We start from the raw sequence: 22,644 nt of genomic DNA, 5'->3' as shown, positions 1-22,644 counted from the left end.
TTCACTTTCACTTTTCACTTTCATGCATTGGAGAAGGAAATGGCAACCCACTCCAGTGTTCTTGCCTGGAGAATCTCAGGGACAGGGGAGCCTGGTGGGCTGCTGTCCATTGGGTCGCACAGAGTCGGACACGACTGAAGCGACTTAGCAGCAGCAGCAGCAGCAGTAGTATCTTACTTTTGGACACTGGTCATGAGAGAGACCTGTTTGCAGAATATGCTCACCTTAGCAGAAAAGGTCCAGAAATTGTCACATTTGAGAAGAGACCTAATATTATCTTGCTAAGAATGAAAGAAAAAATATATATATACATATATCAACTAAAAGAACAAAAAAGAGAGTTCAGCAATGCCTCAGCAACGCCCTACACGAGGGAAGAAGATTGAAGTAGTCACTACCTTTCACATGGCTAAAAGATTTGTGATAAATAACTCAGACTAAGAGTCTGTACAATTATTACATTTGAGAAAAAGATTAAGATGGGAAAACCCTGTTGCAGTTGCCCTGGCTATTGTTATTGCCACTTCTGAGTTGTGGACTCAGAAAGTCTCTGGTAAGACTGAGAATAGTGCTGGTCAGAAAAGGGCAAGAAGCTTAATTTTGATTAGCTTCAAATGGAAATAAAGTGATGGAACAAGGCACTTACCATTTAACAGTTCATAAGTTGGAAAATATTTTTCCATAAAGCTTCTCTCCATTGGCTGTAGCTCACTTACTACTGGCAGATGTCAGTGCTTTTCCTGAATTGATTCTAAGCCAAGTGATTTGGCCCATGTTCTTTTCTCATCATTGAGGAGTGTAATTATAACTTCAGAGAAAAGAATAAAGTGTTGATGTGCTCAGAAGGGGGTGCCACAACCTGAGTGTACTCTATTTCTCTTCTTCCTTCAAGGGCTTCTAGTAAAGGGAGTACAATGGTACTGTATGGTGTGACAATCATGCAAATGTGCCTTTCAGCTGTGTACTGCAAGTCACTGGCCCCATCTTGAACACCACTGCTATAAAGTTCACACCTGCACTGTAACTCCCATCTATTCCTCCCAGCAACTAAGTAGCGGGGATTCTAAAGTTGGGGCAGTCTTACGGCTTAGACTCAAGGACTCCTCATCAGCCTTGCTGAAACGTCCTTAGAATGGCCCTGTATTTCAACATTCTTCCCACCCAAACTCCCTTCCTCTCCTTCACATGACTCAGACCTACATCATGGTCTTACAGCTCTCCTAGCCTTCTGTCTCCCTTCTTATTTTCCTTTGCAGTTGTTTTGTATACCAAATCTCTTGCACACTCAGTGCCTTCATGCCATCTGCTTCTTGAAAGACATGAACAAATACATATGGTGCCAGAAGCAGTCAGAAGAAAACAAGTAATGAGATTCTGGACTGGCTCACTGATCTGCTGGTGAACACAAAAGGACAGCATTCTGAGTGCTATACAGAGGACGGATAGTCCCTGGCACACAATGGTGGTCCAGTTGCTGAAGATATCACTGGAGGAGGTCTGGAAAAATGTGCTATAATTCAGGCATTTGGAAAATAAAGGTGTCAAAGATCCTATAAAATTAGTGGAGTTGGCTGCTTACTGGTAAGTTGTATTAATGTCCATCAATGGCATAATGAGAAACTGAGGGCCATTAACAAGCATTGGAAGACTGAATATGAGATGTGAGAGCCAAAAAGCATTTAGTAATTTACAGAGGCCCACATCTCCTGCTGTTAGATGAATGGACACAGCTGAACAGCAAACAAGTTCTAATAGCTAAAGTCGCAGAGCTACAGGGCCTTAAAATTTTAGCCAAGGCCGGTCTAATATGCTAAAGTCAGCAAACTGATTGGGAAAAATCTCAGACCCTGAAACATCAGGTGGGGACACCGGAATGGATGCCCCTGAAAGTGTTGGCTCTGTACAGCCCTGTGAATTCTCAGACTTTTCAGAACTGGTCTGCAGTCCCCTAGTAAGAGCTAACACAACCTGTATGCTGGAGGATGCTGCACAACAATCCCCCCCACCCCCACCTCAAAGATAGTCGTGTCAGGTGCTCCCATCAAAAATGTGCTCCAAATTCCTCTCCCAACTACTAGGCCAATAACTGAGAATTACATTCCAGCATAACCCGGCTGAGGACATGATGGGCCTGGCAAGGGAGGAAAGAGAACATACATGAAGGATCTGCAGACATTAGCCAGCATGTACTGGCAGGAGTTGGGATAATTCTTTCACTAGTTTTTAAAAGCAACTGATCGAAAGGACTGGACTATGACATTAGTTAAGCAAGAATTCATTGTGTTGAGGGAATATTTTCTCTTTGCACAGAATTTAGGATCTTAGCAAGGATCCCATGAGATGGGACAGATTCACTGCTAGGATGCTTCTTAGAGGTCTGGGGAGAAGGGGAAGTGACAGCCAACACCAAGCAAAGTATAAATGCCCAACCTTCCCTGGCAGAGGGTGGAGGAGGGAATAAAGAGGTGAGCAAAGTAGACCTGCAGGGCAGGAATGTTACGTGAGGCTGGAAACCCACCATAGGATGTTCCATGGGAGGGCCCAGCTTTCACCATGGCCATCAGGAATGTGATGGAGAAGGGAGAAGCAGTATTGCTGAGAAGGTCAATGGTCCTCTTCAGACCAGGCTGATGGTAGGTGAGGCTGGCACAGAACTTGGCTCGTTAATGTCATTCTTGGGGTGATGGGCCCTGAAGTCAGTGAGCCAGATGGTGCCACTTAACAAGCAGAAACCGGGAGGCTACAATTACCAAGAAGGTTGGAGGGCAGCCAAGGGGCCTTGATTCACAGGAGGCTGTGGAGATGGTTAATAGATCATGGTGCCTAGGGTCAAAGTAGATGGGCAGCCAACAAGGATGCTTCATTTTTTTTTTTTTAATGTGGAAGTAAGAAACTACTTTTATTTTTTAAATTTCCAGTTTTATTGAGATGTAATTGACATAAACCACTGTACAAGTTCAAGGTGTATAACAATAATTTGATACATGTGCTGATGTGTACTCAGTCATGTCTTATTCTTTGTGACCCCATGAACTATAGCCCACCATGCTGCTCTGTCCATGGAATTCTCCAGGCAAGAATACTGGAATGCGTTGCCATTTCCTACTCCATTGATACACTTATCACTTATCTATTGTGAAAAAAGATGCTTCTTAACACCTACAATTAAAGTCAAGAATAGAGGAGCAGGAGGACTTCCCTGGAGGTCCCTGGTTGGGGAACTGGGATCCTAGAAGCCACACAGTGTAGGCAAAAAAAATAAAAAATAGAGGATCAGGAGGCTGAGGGTAGTCACTCTAATAAAAAAGTCACCATCTCTTGCTCAGCTCCCAGACCTGAACTGATTTTTAGATCTAGAATCCACTAGTTGATGAGATGATTGGCTTCCTATGAAGAACTCTATAACCACCATAAAAAATAAAGTATATATTGCTTATGTGTATTCCTCCAGTCTTTCCTCAAAGGGATATATAGCCATTTAACAATGTGACTGTACACTGGAAAAGATAAATGAAACATTTAAAGACTATTGGACATAAGATCTGTATTGACTATGATTTTAAATTATCATCATGACCCTCTTCTTCTTAGCTTGGAGGCTTAAAAGAGCTCAGTAGTAGCTGAGTCCTGGCTAAAGTCTAGCTCAAGGAGGCCCACTGTTTTTTATGAAACCCAGAGATTGTTTTCCAGTCTCTGAATGTAAAAACTGGAATTGATATATTTGTCACATGAAGTAACTGTCATATTGGGTCCTTGGCCTGAGGAATAAGAACTATTGCAGCAGGAAGGCCAATACAAAACCTTTCAAACTGCTTCCTATCCCACCTTGTTGTATATAGATTCTAAATTCCCTAGTCATGAAACTCAGCTTGAGGTAACATATATTGGTATTTCACAGCATCACTAATGGGTTAAAAATTCTGTAGAGCAATTATCTTTTAATTAAAAAATAAATAAAATTTTAAAACTATATATGCTAAAAAAGAATGGGTTGAATCTGAAAAAGAATATGTATATGTGCATATATATACAATATATATATACACACAAAATCAAATTTATATGTACATAAATCAAATATATATATATATAAATACATATATATATATATACATATACATACAAAATCAAATAACTTTCCTGTATACTTGAAACTTACCCAACAATGTAAATCAACTGTATTTCAATTAAGAAAAAAGAATAGGTTGGCTGAGAGGTATTATGGTCAGCAAGAAATTTCAATAAATGATTAGAGATGCTTTAGACAAGAAATAAGACAAAGGCAGTAGAATTAGAAGAGAAACAATAGCAAGCAAGATATGTGTTTGACTCCATAGGACTTAAACCCATTGGAATTTAAGGAAAAGGAGTGTTTTATGTTTTCACCTTTAGATGGCTAGGTGGATGATAATATATCTCAAGGAAAAGAAATACAAAAGGTGGTAAAAATTTGGTAGGGATGTCACTGAGTTTATTTATTTCTTTTCTTTATTTTTTTTCTTTTTTACTCCACCATGTGGCATGTGGGCATGCAGATCTTCCTTGACCAGGGATAGAACCCATGTCCCCTGCAATGGAAGCATGGAGTCTTAACCACTGGATTGCTGGAGGAGTCCACTGAGTTTATTTCTTACTATGTTTGAAAGGCATAAGCAGGATATGCCACAACTTGGGTCAGTAAGGCGGGCAAAAAGACTGGGCTAGAAATATACATATATAGGACTCACCAGCATGTAGATGGAAGTTGAAGCTGGAAAAGTGGATGAAGCTGTTCTACAGAAGCATAAAACGTGATCAAGAATAGATGTACATCAATAGTTTAGGAGTGGGAAAGGAGACAGAAAAACAATTAGATGAAGGTGGAAAGGAACTAGATAGAGTAAAAAGCTGTGTACAAGGCTTCCCTGGTGGGTCAGTAGTTTAGAATCTGCCTTCCAAAGCAGGGGACACTGGTCCAATCCCCGGTCTAGGAAGATCCCACATTCCACAAAGCAGCTAAGCCCATGCGCTACTGCTGCTGAGCCTGTGTGCTGCAACTACTGAAGCTCACATGCCCTGGAGCCTGTGCTCCACAACAAGAGAAGTCAGCACAATGAGAAGCCTGCAACTAGAGAGTAGCCTCCACTCGCCAAAACTAGAAAAGGCCTGCACACAGCAATGAAGATCCAGTGCAGCTAAAAGATAAAGTTAAAGAAAAGGTATGTTCAGAAAGTTGAACTGGGAAAGAACAGAGAGAGAGAATAGTAATTAAATAAAGTGATAGTGTTAAAAGAGCTGAGTGTTTTAAGTGGGATGAAGTTAAACATCTTTGTGTGCTAGCAGGATAGAATTTGTGAAGCATGAGAGGTGGAAAACTCAGGAGGGAACAAATGACTGATAGGGACATAGGAGGAAATAACTTCAGTTTACATGTCTTGGCCTCAGTCCCCATCCTTCCTCACCCACAATCCTCACATAGTGGCAATTGCTCAGGGGTCCAAAAATTTTTGGCACCAATCTTCAGCCACTTCAAGAGAACAACATGAATTGAGCTTTCCAACTTCAACATGTCTCACAGCTATTCCATGTGTCTCATTGGAGAGTTATCTTGCTGAAAATGCAGAATGCATTCAATATGGAAAGAGAAGGGTGAGACAAGACTTGGTTTGACTGGCCAAGATCACTTGCTGGTGGGGGCTAAATTTGCAACTATTATTGAAGAATCTATAGCCAGATTAACTCCCTGTCCATTCATCAAAAGTTGTCCTCGCTACCTCATCTCACCTGATTGCCATGCTCTGTCCTAACCACATCCTCTGAATCATTACAGAACACAAGATAGCCCTTACTCATTTGGATTCTGAATTTAAGATTCTCCTAATTGTGACTGTTGCTTCCTGACAGAGATTTTTTTTTTTCTGTAAAAAAAAAAAAAAAAAAGAAAGAAAAAGAAATCTGCTAATATATTCTTGATCAGAAGGTGAAGATCTGCAACTAGTGCCCTAAAGAAGAAATAAATTTCAGTAATGCTTGTAAGTGGGAATTCTTAAAATGAAGGATGTAGCAAAGTCGGAAACATCTTTCAGAGTGCAAGTTATACTTTCCTCCTCAGGAAATGGAAGAACTTAGTAGCTATCCCTTCTGCCTGAGAGGGACACTGTGCCACAGTGTGCAGAACCACTGTTTCTCAGAACCACAGTGTTCTGTGAGCTGTCTTACACATTTTTAACTTTCAACCAGAGTTGCTCCAGTTTTTTCTGTTATATATTAGAACTACCTTGCAATGCAGGGGACAAAATTATAGAGCATGTTCTTTTGGCTTAAAAGAAAAAAAAACTTTTGAAAAACATTTATCTAAACAAAACAATACAATGCTTTAAATATTTAGCTTATGTAGTAAATAAAATATATTTGAAATAGGTAATGCGTTTAAAAAAGATTTTAGAAATTTATTATAATTTTATTTTTGGCTGCAGTGCATCTCTGTTGCTGCACACAGGCTTCTTGTAGGTTGGTGAGCAGGGGCTGCTTGTTGTCTTCTCACTGCAGTGGCATTTTTTGTAGCAGAGTATAGGCTCTAGGTGCACGAGCTTCAATAGTTGCAGCACTTGGACTCTAGAGCATAGGTTGTGGTGCATGGTCTTTGTTGCTCCCTGGGATGTGGGATCTTCTTGGACCAGGGGTCCAGCTGGTGTCCCTTGCACGGCAAGGTGGATTCATAACCATTGGACATCAGGGAAGCCCTAGGTAATGCATTTTATTTCATAGATCCATATATAACTGTAGTTAGAAAAAGTCCTTTTTTCCTGAATTTGTGAAAGAGATGAAGTCTGGTATTTCCTTCAAAATAAGGGAGGGAGAATAGGTTGCTGCTGCTGCTGCTGCTAAGTCGCTTCAGTCATGTCCGACTCTGTGCAGCCCCATGGACTACAGCCCTCCAGGCTCCTGTCCCTGGGATTCTCCAGGCAAGAACACGGGAAGGGGTTGCCATTTCCTTCTCCAATGCATGAAAGTGAAAAGTGAAAGTGAAGTCGCTCAGTTGTGTCCTACTCTTCGAGATCCCATGGACTGCAGCCTACGAGGCTCCTCCATCCATGGGATTTTCCAGGCAAGAGTTTTGGAGTGGGGTGCCATTGCCTTCTCTGGAATAGGTGGCAGTTTAGATTAAATCAGACTGCGTGCATGCTAAATTGTATCAGTTTTGTCCAATTCTCTTCCCTGTACCCCAGATGGCAAAGAATCTGCTTGTAATGCAGGAGACCTAGGTTTGATCCCTGGGTTGGGAAGATGCCCTGCATAAGGGAATGTCAATCTACTCCAGTATTCTTGCCTGGAGAATCCCATGGACAGAGGAGCCTGGTGGGCTACAGTCTGTGGAGTCACAGAGTTGGACACGACTGAGCGACTAACACTACTATGGACTGTAACCCTCGAAGCTCCTCTGTCCATGGGATTCCTCAGTTAAGAATATTCTAGTCGGTTGTCATTTCCTTCTCCAGGGGAATTTTCCTGGGAATCCCAGGGATCTGAACTGGAGTCTCCTGCATTGTAGGCAGATTATCTACCATCTGAGCTAATAAGGAAGCCTGAATCAGTTTAGCTGGGGTCAATCGTTGTCAAAGCTTGACGACTGATCCATGAGGACTGAAGATATTACTGTCTGTTTTTATATGTTTGAACTTTCCCATAATGTAATATTTTCAAAAAGCAGGAGGAAAAAAGCCCAAGAAAATAAATAAGATAATTACATTGTAATAAATGCTAAGAAATACAGTAATGAATAGTCTTTCCACTCAAAGTCCTATCTTAACCTAAGGCACTGGACTCATTCTGTACTGGCTACCAGATCAACTCTCTTCTAAATCATCCAGAAAAAGTGTGTCATGTGGGACCACACCCAAGTCAGGAGATGAAATGTTTTCTTGGCTGAATCTCTATGGGCCAATTCAGTTTCCACCCTGAAAGGGAGTAGCCAGGATTCCAAGCATTGTCTGCTTAATCCAAAGCCATTTGGTCACACCCTGATCTAGCCAATGTTTATAGATTTTAGGTGCAGGAAGAACTACCCTGAGGGCTTGAGGAAGCACAGATTTCTGTAACTTGTCCTGTGCTCAAGGATTTTATTTTGAGGGTCTGGCTGAAGTTTCATAGTTTATTTTTCCAACCATGCATTTGTGTGTGCTCAGTCGTGTCTGATTCTTTTTGACCCTATGGACTCTAGCCTGCAATGCTCCACTGTCCATGGGATTCTCCAGGCAAGAACACTGGAGTGGGTTGCCATTTCCTCCTCCAGGGGATCTTCCCCACCCAGGGATTGAACCCAAATGTCCTGCATTGGCAGGCAGATTCTTTACCACTGCACCCCCCAGTTGTTAAGCAAATTGAGGCAGAGTCCTTGTACTTTGAATAATTTATAGTACTAAGTTAAAGTTACCTGTCAGATATGCAGATGACACCACCCTTATGGCAGAAAGTGAAGAACTAAAGAGCCTCTTGATGAAAGTGAAAGAGGAGAGTGATAAAGTTGGCTTAAAGCTCAACATTCAGAAAACTAAGACCATGGCATCCGGTCCCATCACTTCATGGGAAATAGATGGGGAGACAGTGGAAACAGTGGCTGACTTTATTTTAGGGGGCTCCAAAATCACTGCAGATGGTGACTGCAGCCATGAAATTAAAAGGCGCTTACTCCTTGGAAGGAAAGTTATGACCAACATAGACAGCATATTAAAAAGCAGAAACATTACTTTGTCAGCAAAGGTCAGTCTAGTCAAGGCTATGATTTCTCCAGTGGTCATGTACGGATATGAGAGTTGGACTATAAAGAGGGCTGAGCGCCGAAGAATTGATGCTTTTGAACTGTGGTGTTGGAGAAGACTCTTGAGAGTCCCTTGGACTGCAAGGAGATCCAACCAGTCCATCCTAAGGGAAATCAGTCCTGGGTGTTCATTGGAAGGATTGATGTTGAGGCTGAACTCTAATACCTTGGTCACCTGATGCTAAGAGCTGACTCATTTGAAAAGACCTTGATGTTGGGAAAGATTTAAGGCAAGAGGAGAAGGGGACGACAGAGGATGAGATGGTTAGATGGCATCACCGACTCAATGGACATGAGTTTGGGTAAACTCCGGAGTTGGTGATGGACAGGGAGGCCTGATGTGCTGTGGTTCATGGGGTCGCAAAGAGTTGGACATGACTGAGTGACTAAACTGACTGAAAGTTACCTGGGCTCCCTGGGTCCTGAGACCAATGGCCTCTGGGCAGAGAAAGCCTGTTATGAGACCAGTGGATGCCAGGGCTGCCATATTGTTTGTGAAGATTTTCCTTTAGAAGCTCTGACTCATTAGAATGGCCTATGAAAACATCTGTGACTTCTCCAGCCTCATCTCTTGTCACATCCTGCCCCCAACATTATCCTCCAGCAGTTCCCAAGAACTGCAGTTGTGGAGTTCCTTCTGCATTCGTTAGCAGGTCTCTTGCCTTGGTGGTTTGTCTCCTGCTGTTCTTATTCTGAATAGGCTAACCTTTCCCTTCTACTCAGCTCACCATTATTGTGGGCTTAAAATTTGTGTTTAGAGCTAGATCTTGGAGTGATAGTGTTATCCAAACACTACAATCTAAACCTAATCTCCCAGTGAGTAACACACCCTCAGCCATAAATCAGTTACAAAATACCTTTGAATTTCTATTCCCTATAAAAAAAATCCTTCAATCTATCATCAATATTAGTTACAAATATTGTTCATTTGTTTGTAACTTAACAACTGTTCTTCATTTTTTATTTTCTGAGTCTCATCTTAAAGGAATAAAACCCAAAAATTTTTTTTAAAAGTTCAGGAGTGATTATTAACTACACAGTAACTTAACTCTCACCTAATAGACAAGACTGTGTATAAAGCTGATGAAATTATCACACTGACAGATAACAAGGGAGGGTGGAAAGAGGAGGGAGGAATACAGCTCTTCTGGGAAAGAGGAAGTAGGGGACATTTGCTTACAAAAGGAAGGAGAAACTGGACTAAAACCCCTCAGGTTCAGAGGATTAAACTGCAGAGATTGAGCATTGTGGCTCTGCCTTTCTCTGAGCATTCCTTGAAATGGCATACTCAAATTACGGGAAGGTAAGTTTGGTTTTAATTTCATTCATTTTCCCACAGATTCACTTTTTATAGCTTTTCTAGAGCTCACTTCTATTTCCCTCTTGCCACAAGTCTCAGTTTCTGGATATGAGAAATCTCTGAGAATCTCCTCTTTGCAAGTGAATTATTTTCTTTCATGTGGTTGTGGTATACAGCTTGGGTGAAAGTAAAAGGGAGAAATTAAATATTTCTCTTTCTAGTTCTAAGTAAGATACTTTTTTCATAAAAAGACATGTTGTAGTTGGGCAAGATAAAATGGTAAAGAAATGGCCGGCTGCAGTGAAAAGAGTGAAAAGGGTAATACGCTTCAGACAGTAAGTTGACTAGTGGTTTTCTTTCCTTCAGGGATAAGAAGCAACCCATTCCCAACGGCCTTGCTACAAAACAAGTTTCCTGACTTTGCTTGGGTAGTCTTTAACTGCTACTGTTGCTGCTAAGCCGCTTCAGACGTGTCCAACTCTGTGCAACCCCATAGACGGCAGCCCACCAGGCTCCCCCATCCCTGGGAATCTCCAGGCAAGAACACTGGAGTGGGTTGCCATTTCCTTCTCCAATGCATGAAAGTGAAAATGAAGTCATTCAGTTGTGTCCGACTCTTAGTGACCCCATGGACTGCAGCCCACCAGGTTCCTCCGTCTGTGGGATTTTCCAGGCAAGAGTACTGGAGTGGGGTGCCATTGCCTTCTCTGAGTCTTTAACTAGATGAGAATATAAATTGAGCAGGTTTCATTCACAGGAACCACTTGGAGGAGGGAATGGCAACCCACTTCAGTATTGTTGCCTGGAGAATTCCATGGACAGAAGAGCCTGGTGGGCTACAGTCCACATGGTTGCACAGAGTCAGACACAACTGAGACACACACACACACACACACAAGGGGGAACACAATACGGGTTGAAGGACAGAATTGGCCAATATTAAGTATAGAATTTATGGGCAAGTCATATAACTGTTTACCTCTTGACTGGAATGATACTTCCCCCAATAATGCCAATTTGTTTTTTTTAAGTATGTCCCAGAGTACTTTGAAAAAGTGGTGTACAAATGCAAAATCCCTAGTTGCAAGCTGAAATGTGAAAGCAAGGGGAAATTTTCAAAAAGATTTAAATGGGAAGGGAAGCCTGGTGTGCTGCAATCCATGGGGTTGCAAAGAGTCAGACACAACTTGATGACTGAACAAACAGAGGGGAAGGCGTGTCAAATGCAGATGCATCTAGCTGTTCAGAAAAGAGTGTATTACAATTGAGCTGGAATGGAGTTGATTTGCCCTTGGATTGAGAGGAAAAGTTAAAAACTTAAGCATATGTGATTCTATGACATTTAATTTCTGAGCCTCAGTTACTTCCCTGGTGGCTCAGACAATAAAGAGTGCCTGCAATGTAGGAGGCCCCGGTTCTGGGTGGGGAAGATCCCCTGGAGGAGGGCATGGCGACAACCCCCTGCAGTATTCTTGCCTGGAGAATTCCCATGGACAGAGTCTGCTGCTAAGTCGCTTCAGTCGTGTCCGACTCTGTGCAACCCCATAGACGGCAGCCCACCAGGCTCCCCCGCCCCTGGGATTCTCCAGGTAAGAACACTGGAGTGGGTTGCCACTTCCTTCTCCAATACATGAAAGTGAAAAGTGAAAGAGAAGTCGCTCAGTCGTGTGCGACTCTTAGTGATAAATATAAGTTCCTTTCTACCTATCCACTTTATCTTTCATTCATGAAATTGTTAAAAGAACACTGAGTGTCCACTGTGTACCCTGTGTTTACTGTGGAGAGTAAGACAGATACATTTGCTTCCCTCAGGTCCTGGGGCTTAAACAAGGTTGCTATGGCTGAAGCTCGGAAAGCTCAGGGGTCTTAAACTGGAAAGGAAGGCAGGGGCCCTGCTGTTCAAGAATTTACAGGCTGCATGAGGGAATTTTGTCTTTAATGGAAATATTTTATTTTTAAAAAATTATTACTTTAATAATTAAATTATTATTTACTTTTAAAAATTGGAGTATAATTGCTTTGCAATGTTGTGTTAGATTCTGCTGCTATGTGGTGAATAAGCTATGAAAAGCGAAAGTGTGGAAGTGTTAGTCACTCAGTCGTGTCCGACTCTGCGACCCCACGGACTGGAGCCCGCTAGACTCCTTTGTTCAGGGATTCTCCAGGCAAGAATATCGGAGTGGATGTTTATATATAACCCCTCATGTTTGAGACTCCCTCCCAACTAAAGTATTTTAAATAAGCAGGAGAGCAGTCTGTAGAAAGGGCATAGATGGATTTTGGAAAAACAGAAGATAATTGCTCCTGCCAGTGAGAGTTGATGCTTACTTGAATCACACAATAGAAGATGGAAAGGCAGAAACACCTTCCACATAGATTTAGGAGATAAAGTGAAAATATGTTTTAGCTGATGAAGAGACAGACTAAGAGGGAAATGGTTTCTCCAAACTCAAGATCTATGCTTTAATTTCTTCTTATTGGTCAGTTCAGTTCAGTTGGTCAGTCGTGTCCGACTCTTTGCGACCCCATGGACTGCAGCACGCTAGGCTTCCCTGTCCATTACCAACTCCCGAAGCTTACTCAAACTCATGTCATTGAGTTGGTATAAATCTACTTTTGCTCATTTCCTCATTGTTTTTCTTCTCTAATAAAGGGTCTACTGGGGGCTTCTCTGGTGGCTCAGTTGATAAAGAATCCGCTTGCAATTCAGGAAACCTGGGTTCAATCCCTGGGTTGGGAAGATCCCCTGGAGAAGGGAATGGCAGCCCACTCCAGTATTCTGGCCTGGAGATTTCCATGGACTGTATAGTCCATGGGGTCAAAAGGAGTTGGAAATGCCTGAGCAACTTTCACTTTCACACTTCACAATAAAGTGTCTACTAATCAATATCAAATTCAGGAATCTCAGTCTTGCCTTCCAACTGCTGGCTTCTCAGTTTCTTATTCATTAGTTGCGCCATGAAGTTAAACATCTTAGTGTACAGCATTAAATGAGAACAGTAATTGACACTTCCTTTTCCAGAATTTCTTTGAAGGGCCTTTAGATGAAGAAAATGTGATTCTTACATTGTATCCAGTTAATGAGGAAATTATTGAAGACCATCAAGTGGAACCAGGTGTTTCCTCAACTTCACAAGTCAAAGAGGAGGCACTGAATACAAATAATCAAGGTATGAAGACCACAGGGTTAGCTCAGTTTGCGGCCCCTCCAACTCTGGGAAGCCCAGGAAAAATAAGTTCCCCTGACTTTTAGCTATGTGACACCCAGCTTAATTCTCACCTTGATAACCTGTGGTAAGAGATTTCTCAAACTCTCATACTTCTCATTCACTAAGCACCCCTGTTTCACTTTGAAAAAGACAGTGGAGTGCTTTGAATAGAGCATGATCTTATGCAGCAACTAGATGTGAGCTCAAATTCCCAACCCACGAAGCCCAGTCTTTCATTTTGGCGAATGCCCTTTTTACGTGCCTCTTACAGAGACCAGATCATTTTTTTTCTGAGTTTTTTGTTATATATAATTGACACAGAAAACATTGTGTAATTTTAAGGTATATAATGTGATGATTGATGTATGTGTCTATTGCAAAATGATGACCAAATAAGATTAAGAACAATAATAAGAAATTAAGAAATGATGACAAAATAAGAACACATCCATCATCTCACACGGTTAACTCCCTTCACCATGGGGAGAACATTTTAAGATTTACTCTCTAATTTTTAGGAATACATTATAGTATTGACTATAGTTATGTTGATATGCATTAGATCCCTAGAACTTACTCATCTTATAACTGAAAATTTGTACCCTTTGATCCAGGGAAACTCCCCATTTCCCCTGCCCCCAGTTCCTGGCAACCACCAATATACTCTCTGTGCCTGAATTTAGCTTTTTTAAATTCCACATATAAGACCAGATGGTATTTGGGAGGCTAAATCACTTTGAAAACATCTAGTCTTTTGCTTGGTGAGTAATTACTGATAAAATATCTAGTCGATTCTTCGTATCTGTTCTTGGGGCTTCATATAGAGGCATCAATTAAGTATGTTTAGAATGCTTTTATTTGGCAGGGGCAAATAACAAGGGCTTCAGGATAGAGCAGATAGTGACACATTAAATCTAAGCAAAGTGATGTGAGACAGGGTAACTTTTCTTTGTTGAGGAAAATGAGGCATGTGGACAGAATGGAGGACTGTTGTTGGATAGGGTGGTTTTAATGATTTCTATAAGGACAGATAGTTTGTGGACCAGCATCTGGACATTTTGGAGAGCAATCCAATGTAATGTTCTATTCAGGAAGTTGGTGATGGCTGTAAAAAACAGTTTGCTGAATGTAGTACAAAAAAATTTATAATTTCAAAATGTGGGTATGAGTCCTAGGTCTGCCATTTTCATGGTGGTGTGATCTTGGGCAAGTCATTGAATTCTGAATTTATTACCTTATTTGTAAGATGAAGGAAAAATACTGGATATGTATATGTGCAAATTGAGTTGTGGGGAGTTAGAACTTCATAAAATTAAAAAGATTTTTTCAAATAGATTAATGAATTGCTGTTTTGGTTCCCTTCTTTCCTCAGTTCCTCTTCCTCAAACAAATGAGCTTGAGGAAGATTGTCCAAGTTCTAGCTTTAGAAGATCATTTTGTCCCTTGCCGACCACACTGCCTCCGATTAACGATGTGAGTCGGGATACTTTGCGGAACTGGTGCCAACAACTTAAGCTGAGTACTGACGGCCAGGTGAGTGCACTGGTGGGAATCTCTGGTGCTTGGAACAAGCGTGGGAGCTCTGCCAGCTTTTAATTTTTATGAGAAGTAAAGTTGCTAAGTCGTGTACGACTCTGTGATCCCATGGACTGTACCCTAACAGGCTCCTCCATCTGTGGAATTTTCCAGGCAAGAGCACTGGAGTTGGTTGCCATTTCCTTCTCCAGAGGATTTTCCTGACCTGGGATCGAACCCAGGTCTCCTGCATTGCAGGCAGATGCTTTACCCTCTGAGCCACTGGGAAAGCTCTTTAATTTTAATTTCCCTTGTTAATTTCCTTAGAAAATAGAAGTTTATCGGAGACTCCAGGAACATGCTTTTCCTGAAAAAGATCAGGTGAGTGAGGAATGTGGTGATGTAAGTTCTGTAAATTTTCCCTCTTCTCCACCATCTCTATACCTTGTACCTCGAAGGCAAGGTTTCTCATTCAAGACAATTGGCATCTGGAGCCAATTAGTTTCTTTTTCTCCTGCAGGTTGTCCTGTGCATTTTAGGATGTTTAGTAGGCTAAATATCCCTGGATTCTACCCACAATGTGTCAGTGACCTCCCTCCCCCTACACACAGTTTAGCAAACAAAATTTCTCCCAGCTGAGAGTCACTACTTTGAGGGAACTGACATTCTTAAACCATTTCTACACTGACATACACAGGTCAATGCATGAAGAATGATAAAACCGGCACAAATGTGCTTAGGGCAGTGGCACGTCACTGTATACTCATTGTGAATTTCATTTGCAGTATATTCCTAAATCATCACGGGAGGCCCGAATGCACTCATGTTCAAGGAAGCACAGCATGGTGACCAAGAGGGGAAGTGTACAGAAAAGGAAGATGAGTGAGAGTCAGGAAAGGACTAACATGGTTGAGGTGGTAACTTCACCTCAGGTAGCCATGCTGGCAGCATGGTCAAGAATTGCGGCAAAGGCTGTTCAACCAAAGGCTGTGAATTCACGTGCCCTTCGTGCCTCTGAATCCTTTCTGCCACAAGCCTCAGGTAAGATCAACCTTAAACAGTGGTTACCATGCCAGTGAAAGAAGGCACTCTGTTTTTAAAAAATTGCTTTATTTTTTGGTTTCACTACATGGCATGTGGGATCTTAGTTCCCCACCCAGGGATTGAACCTGTGCCCCCTGCATTGAAAGAGTGAAGTCTTAACCACTGGACCTTCAAGGAAGTCCCAGAAGACACATACTAATGGTAGTTACAGTGAAAGGGTTAAAATAGCTGCAGATGCAATGTTAGCTTCACAGAGGGCTTATCTTTCGATTGATAGTCAAGTTTTGCCTGAATGGCTCTGAGTCAGGTGACTAAGTTGGGGACACTTTCTCATCACTAAGCAGAAGGTGGGAAGAAAGCATAATCTGAGAGTGAGGCCATCCACAGCCAGAGATCTTCCCCTTTCTCTTGGAGAAACCCAAGGTTTCTCAGTGTAAACCCTAGTATCCTGATTTATAAAATTGAAGATTTCAACTATTCGACTTCATAGAATGACTGCGAGGCTTATGAGATACAACTTGGCATATTAAAAGTAGGCGATAAATAATTGAAATATTTCTTGAGAAATCTTGAGTGAGCATAACTTAGCTTCATCTTTCTCCAGTTCCTGCTTCTCTATCTCATATTTCTGTTTTCATTTCCAGAAAAACCCACCTCTGGTCAGTACAAAGTCACTGTCTTCTGTGGCTTGAATTCTTTTCCCTCCTCTACCCCATTTCCAGAGGTGTCTGAATCCTGTTATTCAGGACTGACTTGTGTGGCCATGCGCATTGTTCACCACACAAAGAACCCAGACAAAAAAAGAAAAGACTGGGAGCTAAAATTGGCCTGCTGACTGCCCCCCACCCCCCATCTATACTTCCTTCTATGAGGAGAAATGAGCACCTTTTACTAATTTTCAAAAGCAGTATCCAGCCACAAAGCTGTCTAGGAGACCTGCTTCCCCAACGATGACACCTCTTTCTAATTTTCATTAATGTGCCATATGAGCGAGTGGCACCCCACACTTACCATTTTAGTTCCTCTTCATCCAGCAGTTATCAAGCACCTACTGGGATACAGGAGAGTGCCTAGCCACTATGTATATTGTGCCATAGCAGCTTTACTCTTTTTAAGTTTATTTCTTTAAAATTTATTATATTGAAGTCATAATTGATTTACAAAATTGTGTTAATTTATACTGTATGGCAAAGTGATTCAGTTATATATACACACACATTCTTTTTCATATTCTTTTCCATTATGACATCACAGGATATTGAATATAGCTCCTTGTGTCCATTCTATATATAATAGCTCGCATCTGCTAATCTCAAACTTCCAATCCATCCTTCCCACACCCCTCCCGCTTGGCAACCACAAGTCTTCATCCTCTGTGTCTGAACCTGTTTCCACTTCGTAGATAAGTTCATTTGTGTCCATATTTTAGATTCCACATGTAAGTGATATCATATGGTATTCGTCTTTCTCTTTCTGACTTACTTTACTTAGTATGAGATTCTCAGGTCCATCTCCAGATCCATCCATGTTGCCGTAAATGGCATTGTTTCATTCTTCTTTATGGTTGAGTAATATTCCGTTGGGGCTTCCCAGATGGCACAGTGGCAAAGAATCCACCTGCCAATACAGGAGATTGGGTTTGATCCCTGGGTCAGGAAGATCCCCTGAAGGAAATGGCAACCTGTTCCAATATTCTTGCCTGGGAAATTCTTGCCTGGTAGGCTACAGTCCATGGGGTTGCAAAGAGTTGGACATGACTGAGTGAGTGAGCACAATATGCCATTCCATTCCATTCCATCTTCTTTATCCATTTGTTGATGGACATTTAGATTTTTTCCCATGTTTTGGCTATTGTAAATAGTGCTGCTATGAACACTGGGGTGCATGTATGGTTTTGAATTATAGTTTTGTCTGAATATAGGAAATGGATGGCTGGATTATATGGAAATTTCTACTTTTATGGTGTCATGTCTTATATTTAAATCTTTAAGCCATTTTGAGTTAGTTTTTGTATGTGGCATAAGGATGCATTCTACCTTGATTGATTTACATGCAGCTGTAACTTTCCCAACACCATTTGCTGAAGAGACTGTCTCTTCTCCATTGTACACTCTTGCCTCCTTTGTCAAAGATTAGTTGAGGCAAGTGTGTGGGTTCATTTCTGGGCTCTCTTTTCCGTTCCATTGGCCCAAATGTCTGTTTTTGTGCCAATACCATGCTGTTTTCATTAATGTACTTTGTAGTGTTATCTGAAGTCTGAGAGGTTTATGCTCCTTCTTTGCTCTTTTTCCTCAGGATTGTTTGATAATTCAGGCTCTTATGGTTCCATATCAATTTTAGGATTACTTGTTCTAGTTCTGTGAAAAATCTCATGGGTGATTCGATAGGGAACACATTAAGTCTGTAGATTGCTTTGGATGGTATAGCCATTTAAACAATATTAGTTCTACTATCCAAGAGCATGGTAATCTCTACTCCTGTTTTATAGAGTGGGGAGATTTTATAGCTACTTAAACTTACATTGCTTGATCCTTTCTCTAAATTTCAGACACTGGATATCTACTCCCAGTAGATAGGACTTCCTCTGTTGTCTCTCAAATATCTCATCTCCCCAATTAGATTGTTTCTTTGACTTTTAAACAAAGCTCTTTCTGCCTGTTTTCTATGGTTGAGGTAGTACAATGTAGTGGTTAGGCAAATGGACCGTGAGTCTAGAATACCTATATCTTTGTTTTGGTTCTGGGAAAATTATGTTCTTTTAACACTGTAAACTTCATTTATTTCACCTGTAAATTAAGGCAAATACTAATAATGTTCTTAAGAATAAATATATTAATACATGTAAATAACTTAGCAAAATCTAGACACAAAGCAAGGCTTCCCAAAAGTTAATTGTTGGTGCCCCTTGTGCTGTGTAGTTTGTGAATCAGACTATGGTGTCTTTTGGTCTACATTTTTTATGCTTCTTATTCAGTTGATTCATCAATAGAATATAAGAGTGAAATTAAGAGAGACTCACTGAGGGGTTGAATTGGGGTGCTGTTATCTGATCTTAGCAGTTTATATTTGCTTGTTTTTCCCCATCTAGGTGTCCGGTGGTGTGTGGTCCATGGCAGACCACTCTTGGCAGACACAGAAGGTTGGGTTCGCCTGCAGTTCCAAGCAGGTCAGACCTGGGTGCCTGACACCCCCAGGAGGATGACCTCCCTCTTCATGTTACCTGCCTGCACTTTTGCACCCCCAGACCTGGAAGACAACCTGTTATGCCCTGAATGCACTAAGAGGTACCCCTTAAGTATATTTTTAAGTATGGCACACAGAACAGTAGATGGCTAGATGGGTTTCTGGATAATTTGGTGGGAAAAGGCACAGGGTAAGCATGCTGTTTCATTAATTTGCCATATAGATCAGAATCCATATGCCATATATCCAGAAAGCCATATAGAATTTTCATGCAATGCAGGAGACCCTGGTTTGATTCCTGGGTTGGGAAGATCCACTAGAGAAGGGATAGACTATCCACTCCAGTATTCTCAGGCTTCCCTTGTGGCTCAACTGGTAAAGAATCTACCTGCAATGTGGGAGACCTGGGTTTGATCCCTGGGCTTGGAAGATCCCCTGGAGAAGGGAAAGGCTACCCACTCCAGTATTCTGGCCTGGAGAATTCCATGGACTGTATAGCCCATGGAGTCACAAAGAGTTGTACATGACTGAGCGAGTTTAACTTTCAGGGAAATAGGAAGCAAACATAATTTAGTGATAGATTAGAACTCAGATAAATATGGCTTCTTCTTAGCAACCTTAACAAAGTATCTGACAAGTTGGACCTTAACTGTCTCAGTATTAGAGAGATCTATTCTTTTTGTTGTTATTGTTTTTTGGTTATGCTGGATCTTCTTTGCTGCATGTGGGCTTTCTCTAGTCGCATCGAGCTGGGGCTACCCTTCATTGCAGTGCATGGGCTGCTTGTTGTGGTAGCTTCTCTTGTTGTGGGACACAGGCTCTAGGCACAGGCTTCAGTAGTTGTGGTGCATGGGCTTAGCTGCTTCTCAATATGTGGAATCTTCCCAGACCAGGGACTGAAACCTCGTCCACTGCATTGGCAGTTGGATTCTTATCGACTCTACCACCAGGGAAGTCGGAGACATCTGTTTTAAGAAAGAAAAAATTAGAGTTCTACCATATGTCAGATACTTAGCTGGGGATACAAAAATTAATAAGATAAAACCCATTTAGCATGCCGGGATGAAAATGACTAAGAGATGCTATGAAAATATATGGTTAGTACTTATATTGGAGTGACTTAGGGAAATTTTAGAAAGGATTACATGTACTGAGGAAGAACTCACCAGTTAGAAATTAACAATTTGGGCATTTTGGTAGTGAAAACAACCCATACCAATACCTGAAAGTGGAAGAATATGACCTACTTACGGACTGCAAATAGACCAGTAAATTGAAGCTTATTGATGAGTAAGAATATAAAGGGGAGGAGCAGACTACTGGTTTTATATCTATATTAAAGGTCTCTTATATTATCCTGCAGGTCATAGTCTCTCAGTCACTTTTGGGACATAAGACTTCTTTGAGAAAATGATAATAATGACATACCCTCCATCCAAGAAAATACACATTAGCAATACACACAAGCAGTGCTTTAGGTTTTATGTAGACACATACTTCCCAATGGTCATCCATGAGTACAAAATCCAGCTTATGGTGATAGAATTGGCTGGAGGTGATGTAAGATTGGTGTGATGGGAAATTATACTATTTTTTTTTTTTGGATGGTAGACTGAAATCTTGCAACAGAAACTAGATTGAAAGGTAAGAGATTATTGTAATAATTCTGGAAAGATGTAATTTATGACCTTTACAAATAATTTAAACAGAAATGTAAGAGTTTCAGGAGTGTAGAGAAACAGGATGCCATCTTATTAGAGGATAGGTATTAATAGAAGTTCAGCTCGATGGCCAAAAATTATATGTGGTACATACTTGACATGTGTCCAGTGTTCAGAAAGTATGAGTTAGAGAGAAACATCTTTGGGAATTAGAGGGACTGCAGAAAAATCTTAAAGAGAATCAGCTTATTGATGACAAGTGAACAATGAAGACTGAAAAAGTGCAGCTAGAGGTTGGGAGAGAAGTGAGAAAGCCAAGGGTAGAGAGTTTCAGAAGGAAATGGTTGGCAGTAAGAGAGCCATGTAAGATGGTGATTAATGCAGTGCTGTTGTGAATGTCAATTTGGGACACTACTGGTGGTCTTTTAGAGAGTCGGTTGAGAGGGTCAGGTGATAGTTGGAGTAGAGCATGTGAAGACCTAGGAACAAGTCATATTGATGATATCTACTACTTGACCTGAGCAAGAGGAGATAGCAATTGAGGCTGTAATGTCAAGGGAGCTTGTTTTTGTCTTTCCTTCCTTCCGTCCTTTTTTTTTTTTTTTAAAGGGAAAACCAAGAGCTTTGTGAACAGAGAGGGCATTTGGAGAGAAGCTGTGAGGAGGAAAGGGAGGGTATAAAGATAAAGGTGGCAGAACCAATTGTAGTATACAGAATAGGAACCCTGATATTATTAAGTGGACAATCTTTCTTTTGTTTACCACATAAAATATTTTTAATTTTTTTTAATCTTTTTAATTTTAAAATCCTTTAGATGGTAGGGCAAACTACTCAGACTCCAGAAGTATATTCCTTATTTTATTGATCATTTTCAAGGATTTGGTATGGAATAATCTATCTTATTCTTAACATTTTTCAAAATTCTTTTCTGATTTGCTTTATAGGAATAAGAAGATTATGAAAAGATTAATCACAATGGGGAGGAGGAAGAAACCTGGTTTGGATACATCAACATCATTACTTTCAAATGGACCACGTTTTAAAAAAGAATAAGTGATTACCAGAAGGGAAGGAATGGGAGGTGGAGAAATGGGTGAAGAGGGTAATTTTATGGTAATCATGGTAACTAGATTTTTGTAGTATCAAATACCGAATTACTATGTTGTATATCTGTAGTGGGTATGTGCGTGGGTGTGCTCAATTACTCAGCTGTTCAGTTGTGCTTGATTCTTTGGGAACTCATGGACTTCGGTCTGCCAGGCTTTGCTGTCCATGGAATTTTCCAGGCAAGAATACTGGTGGAGGACTTGCCATTTCCTTCTCCAGGGGAAACTTCCTGACCCAGGGATCAAACCTGCATCTCCTGCATTGGCAGGAGGATTCTTTACCACTGTGCCATCTGGGAAGCCCTGTACATTTGTAACATAATGTTTTATATGGTTTTACCTCAAGTTTTAAAAAGCTAGAATTCACCACTGAAGTCATCTGGTCTTGGACTTTTGCTTGATGAGAAGTTTTTGATTATTGATTCAATATCCTTACTAGTAATTAGGGGAAAAAGGATAAATGGTGGAGAGCCCACAGTTAAAGTGATTCACATCCCAATGACTGCTATACTCTGTTCTCACCATCCTCCGTGTGGCCTGATGCCTTAAGTACAGATGGGAATGTCTGTATTCTGTACTTAAGGTTTACCTGAAAGTGACTGTTACTAGCTATATATTGATAGAATGTAATTTGGTTTTGTTTTAGTTAATACAGTTTTTTAGCAGTTTTTGACTTAATGCTGGATAATCCTTTGTCTGGATGTACCGTAATATATCCATTCATATCTTGAAGGCCACCTTGGTTACTTCCAAGTTTTGGCAATTATGAATAAAGCTGCTATAAACATTTGTGTGCAGGTTTTTGTGTGAACACACAGTTTTCAACTCT

The 22,644-nt window shown here is 41.0% G+C and overlaps 1 protein-coding gene across 1 annotated transcript; it reads left to right on the top strand.

Annotated features, from left to right (window-relative positions):
• Positions 1 to 10,004: 10,004 nt before the first annotated feature.
• On the top strand, positions 10,005 to 21,934 carry DPPA2 (developmental pluripotency associated 2). The gene is given in 7 exon segments (NM_001206470.1): positions 10,005 to 10,100; positions 13,120 to 13,267; positions 14,679 to 14,839; positions 15,149 to 15,202; positions 15,607 to 15,862; positions 18,954 to 19,149; positions 21,654 to 21,934. Coding segments are annotated over 7 exon segments (948 nt in total). The 5' UTR covers positions 10,005 to 10,076; the 3' UTR covers positions 21,763 to 21,934.
• Positions 21,935 to 22,644: the final 710 nt, after the last annotated feature.

This window comes from Bos taurus, chromosome 1 (genome assembly GCF_002263795.3).
Source record: "Bos taurus isolate L1 Dominette 01449 registration number 42190680 breed Hereford chromosome 1, ARS-UCD2.0, whole genome shotgun sequence".
Lineage (NCBI taxonomy): Eukaryota > Metazoa > Chordata > Mammalia > Artiodactyla > Bovidae > Bos > Bos taurus.
Note: the sequence above shows the minus strand (reverse complement) of the source record. Positions and strands in the feature narration are given on the sequence as shown.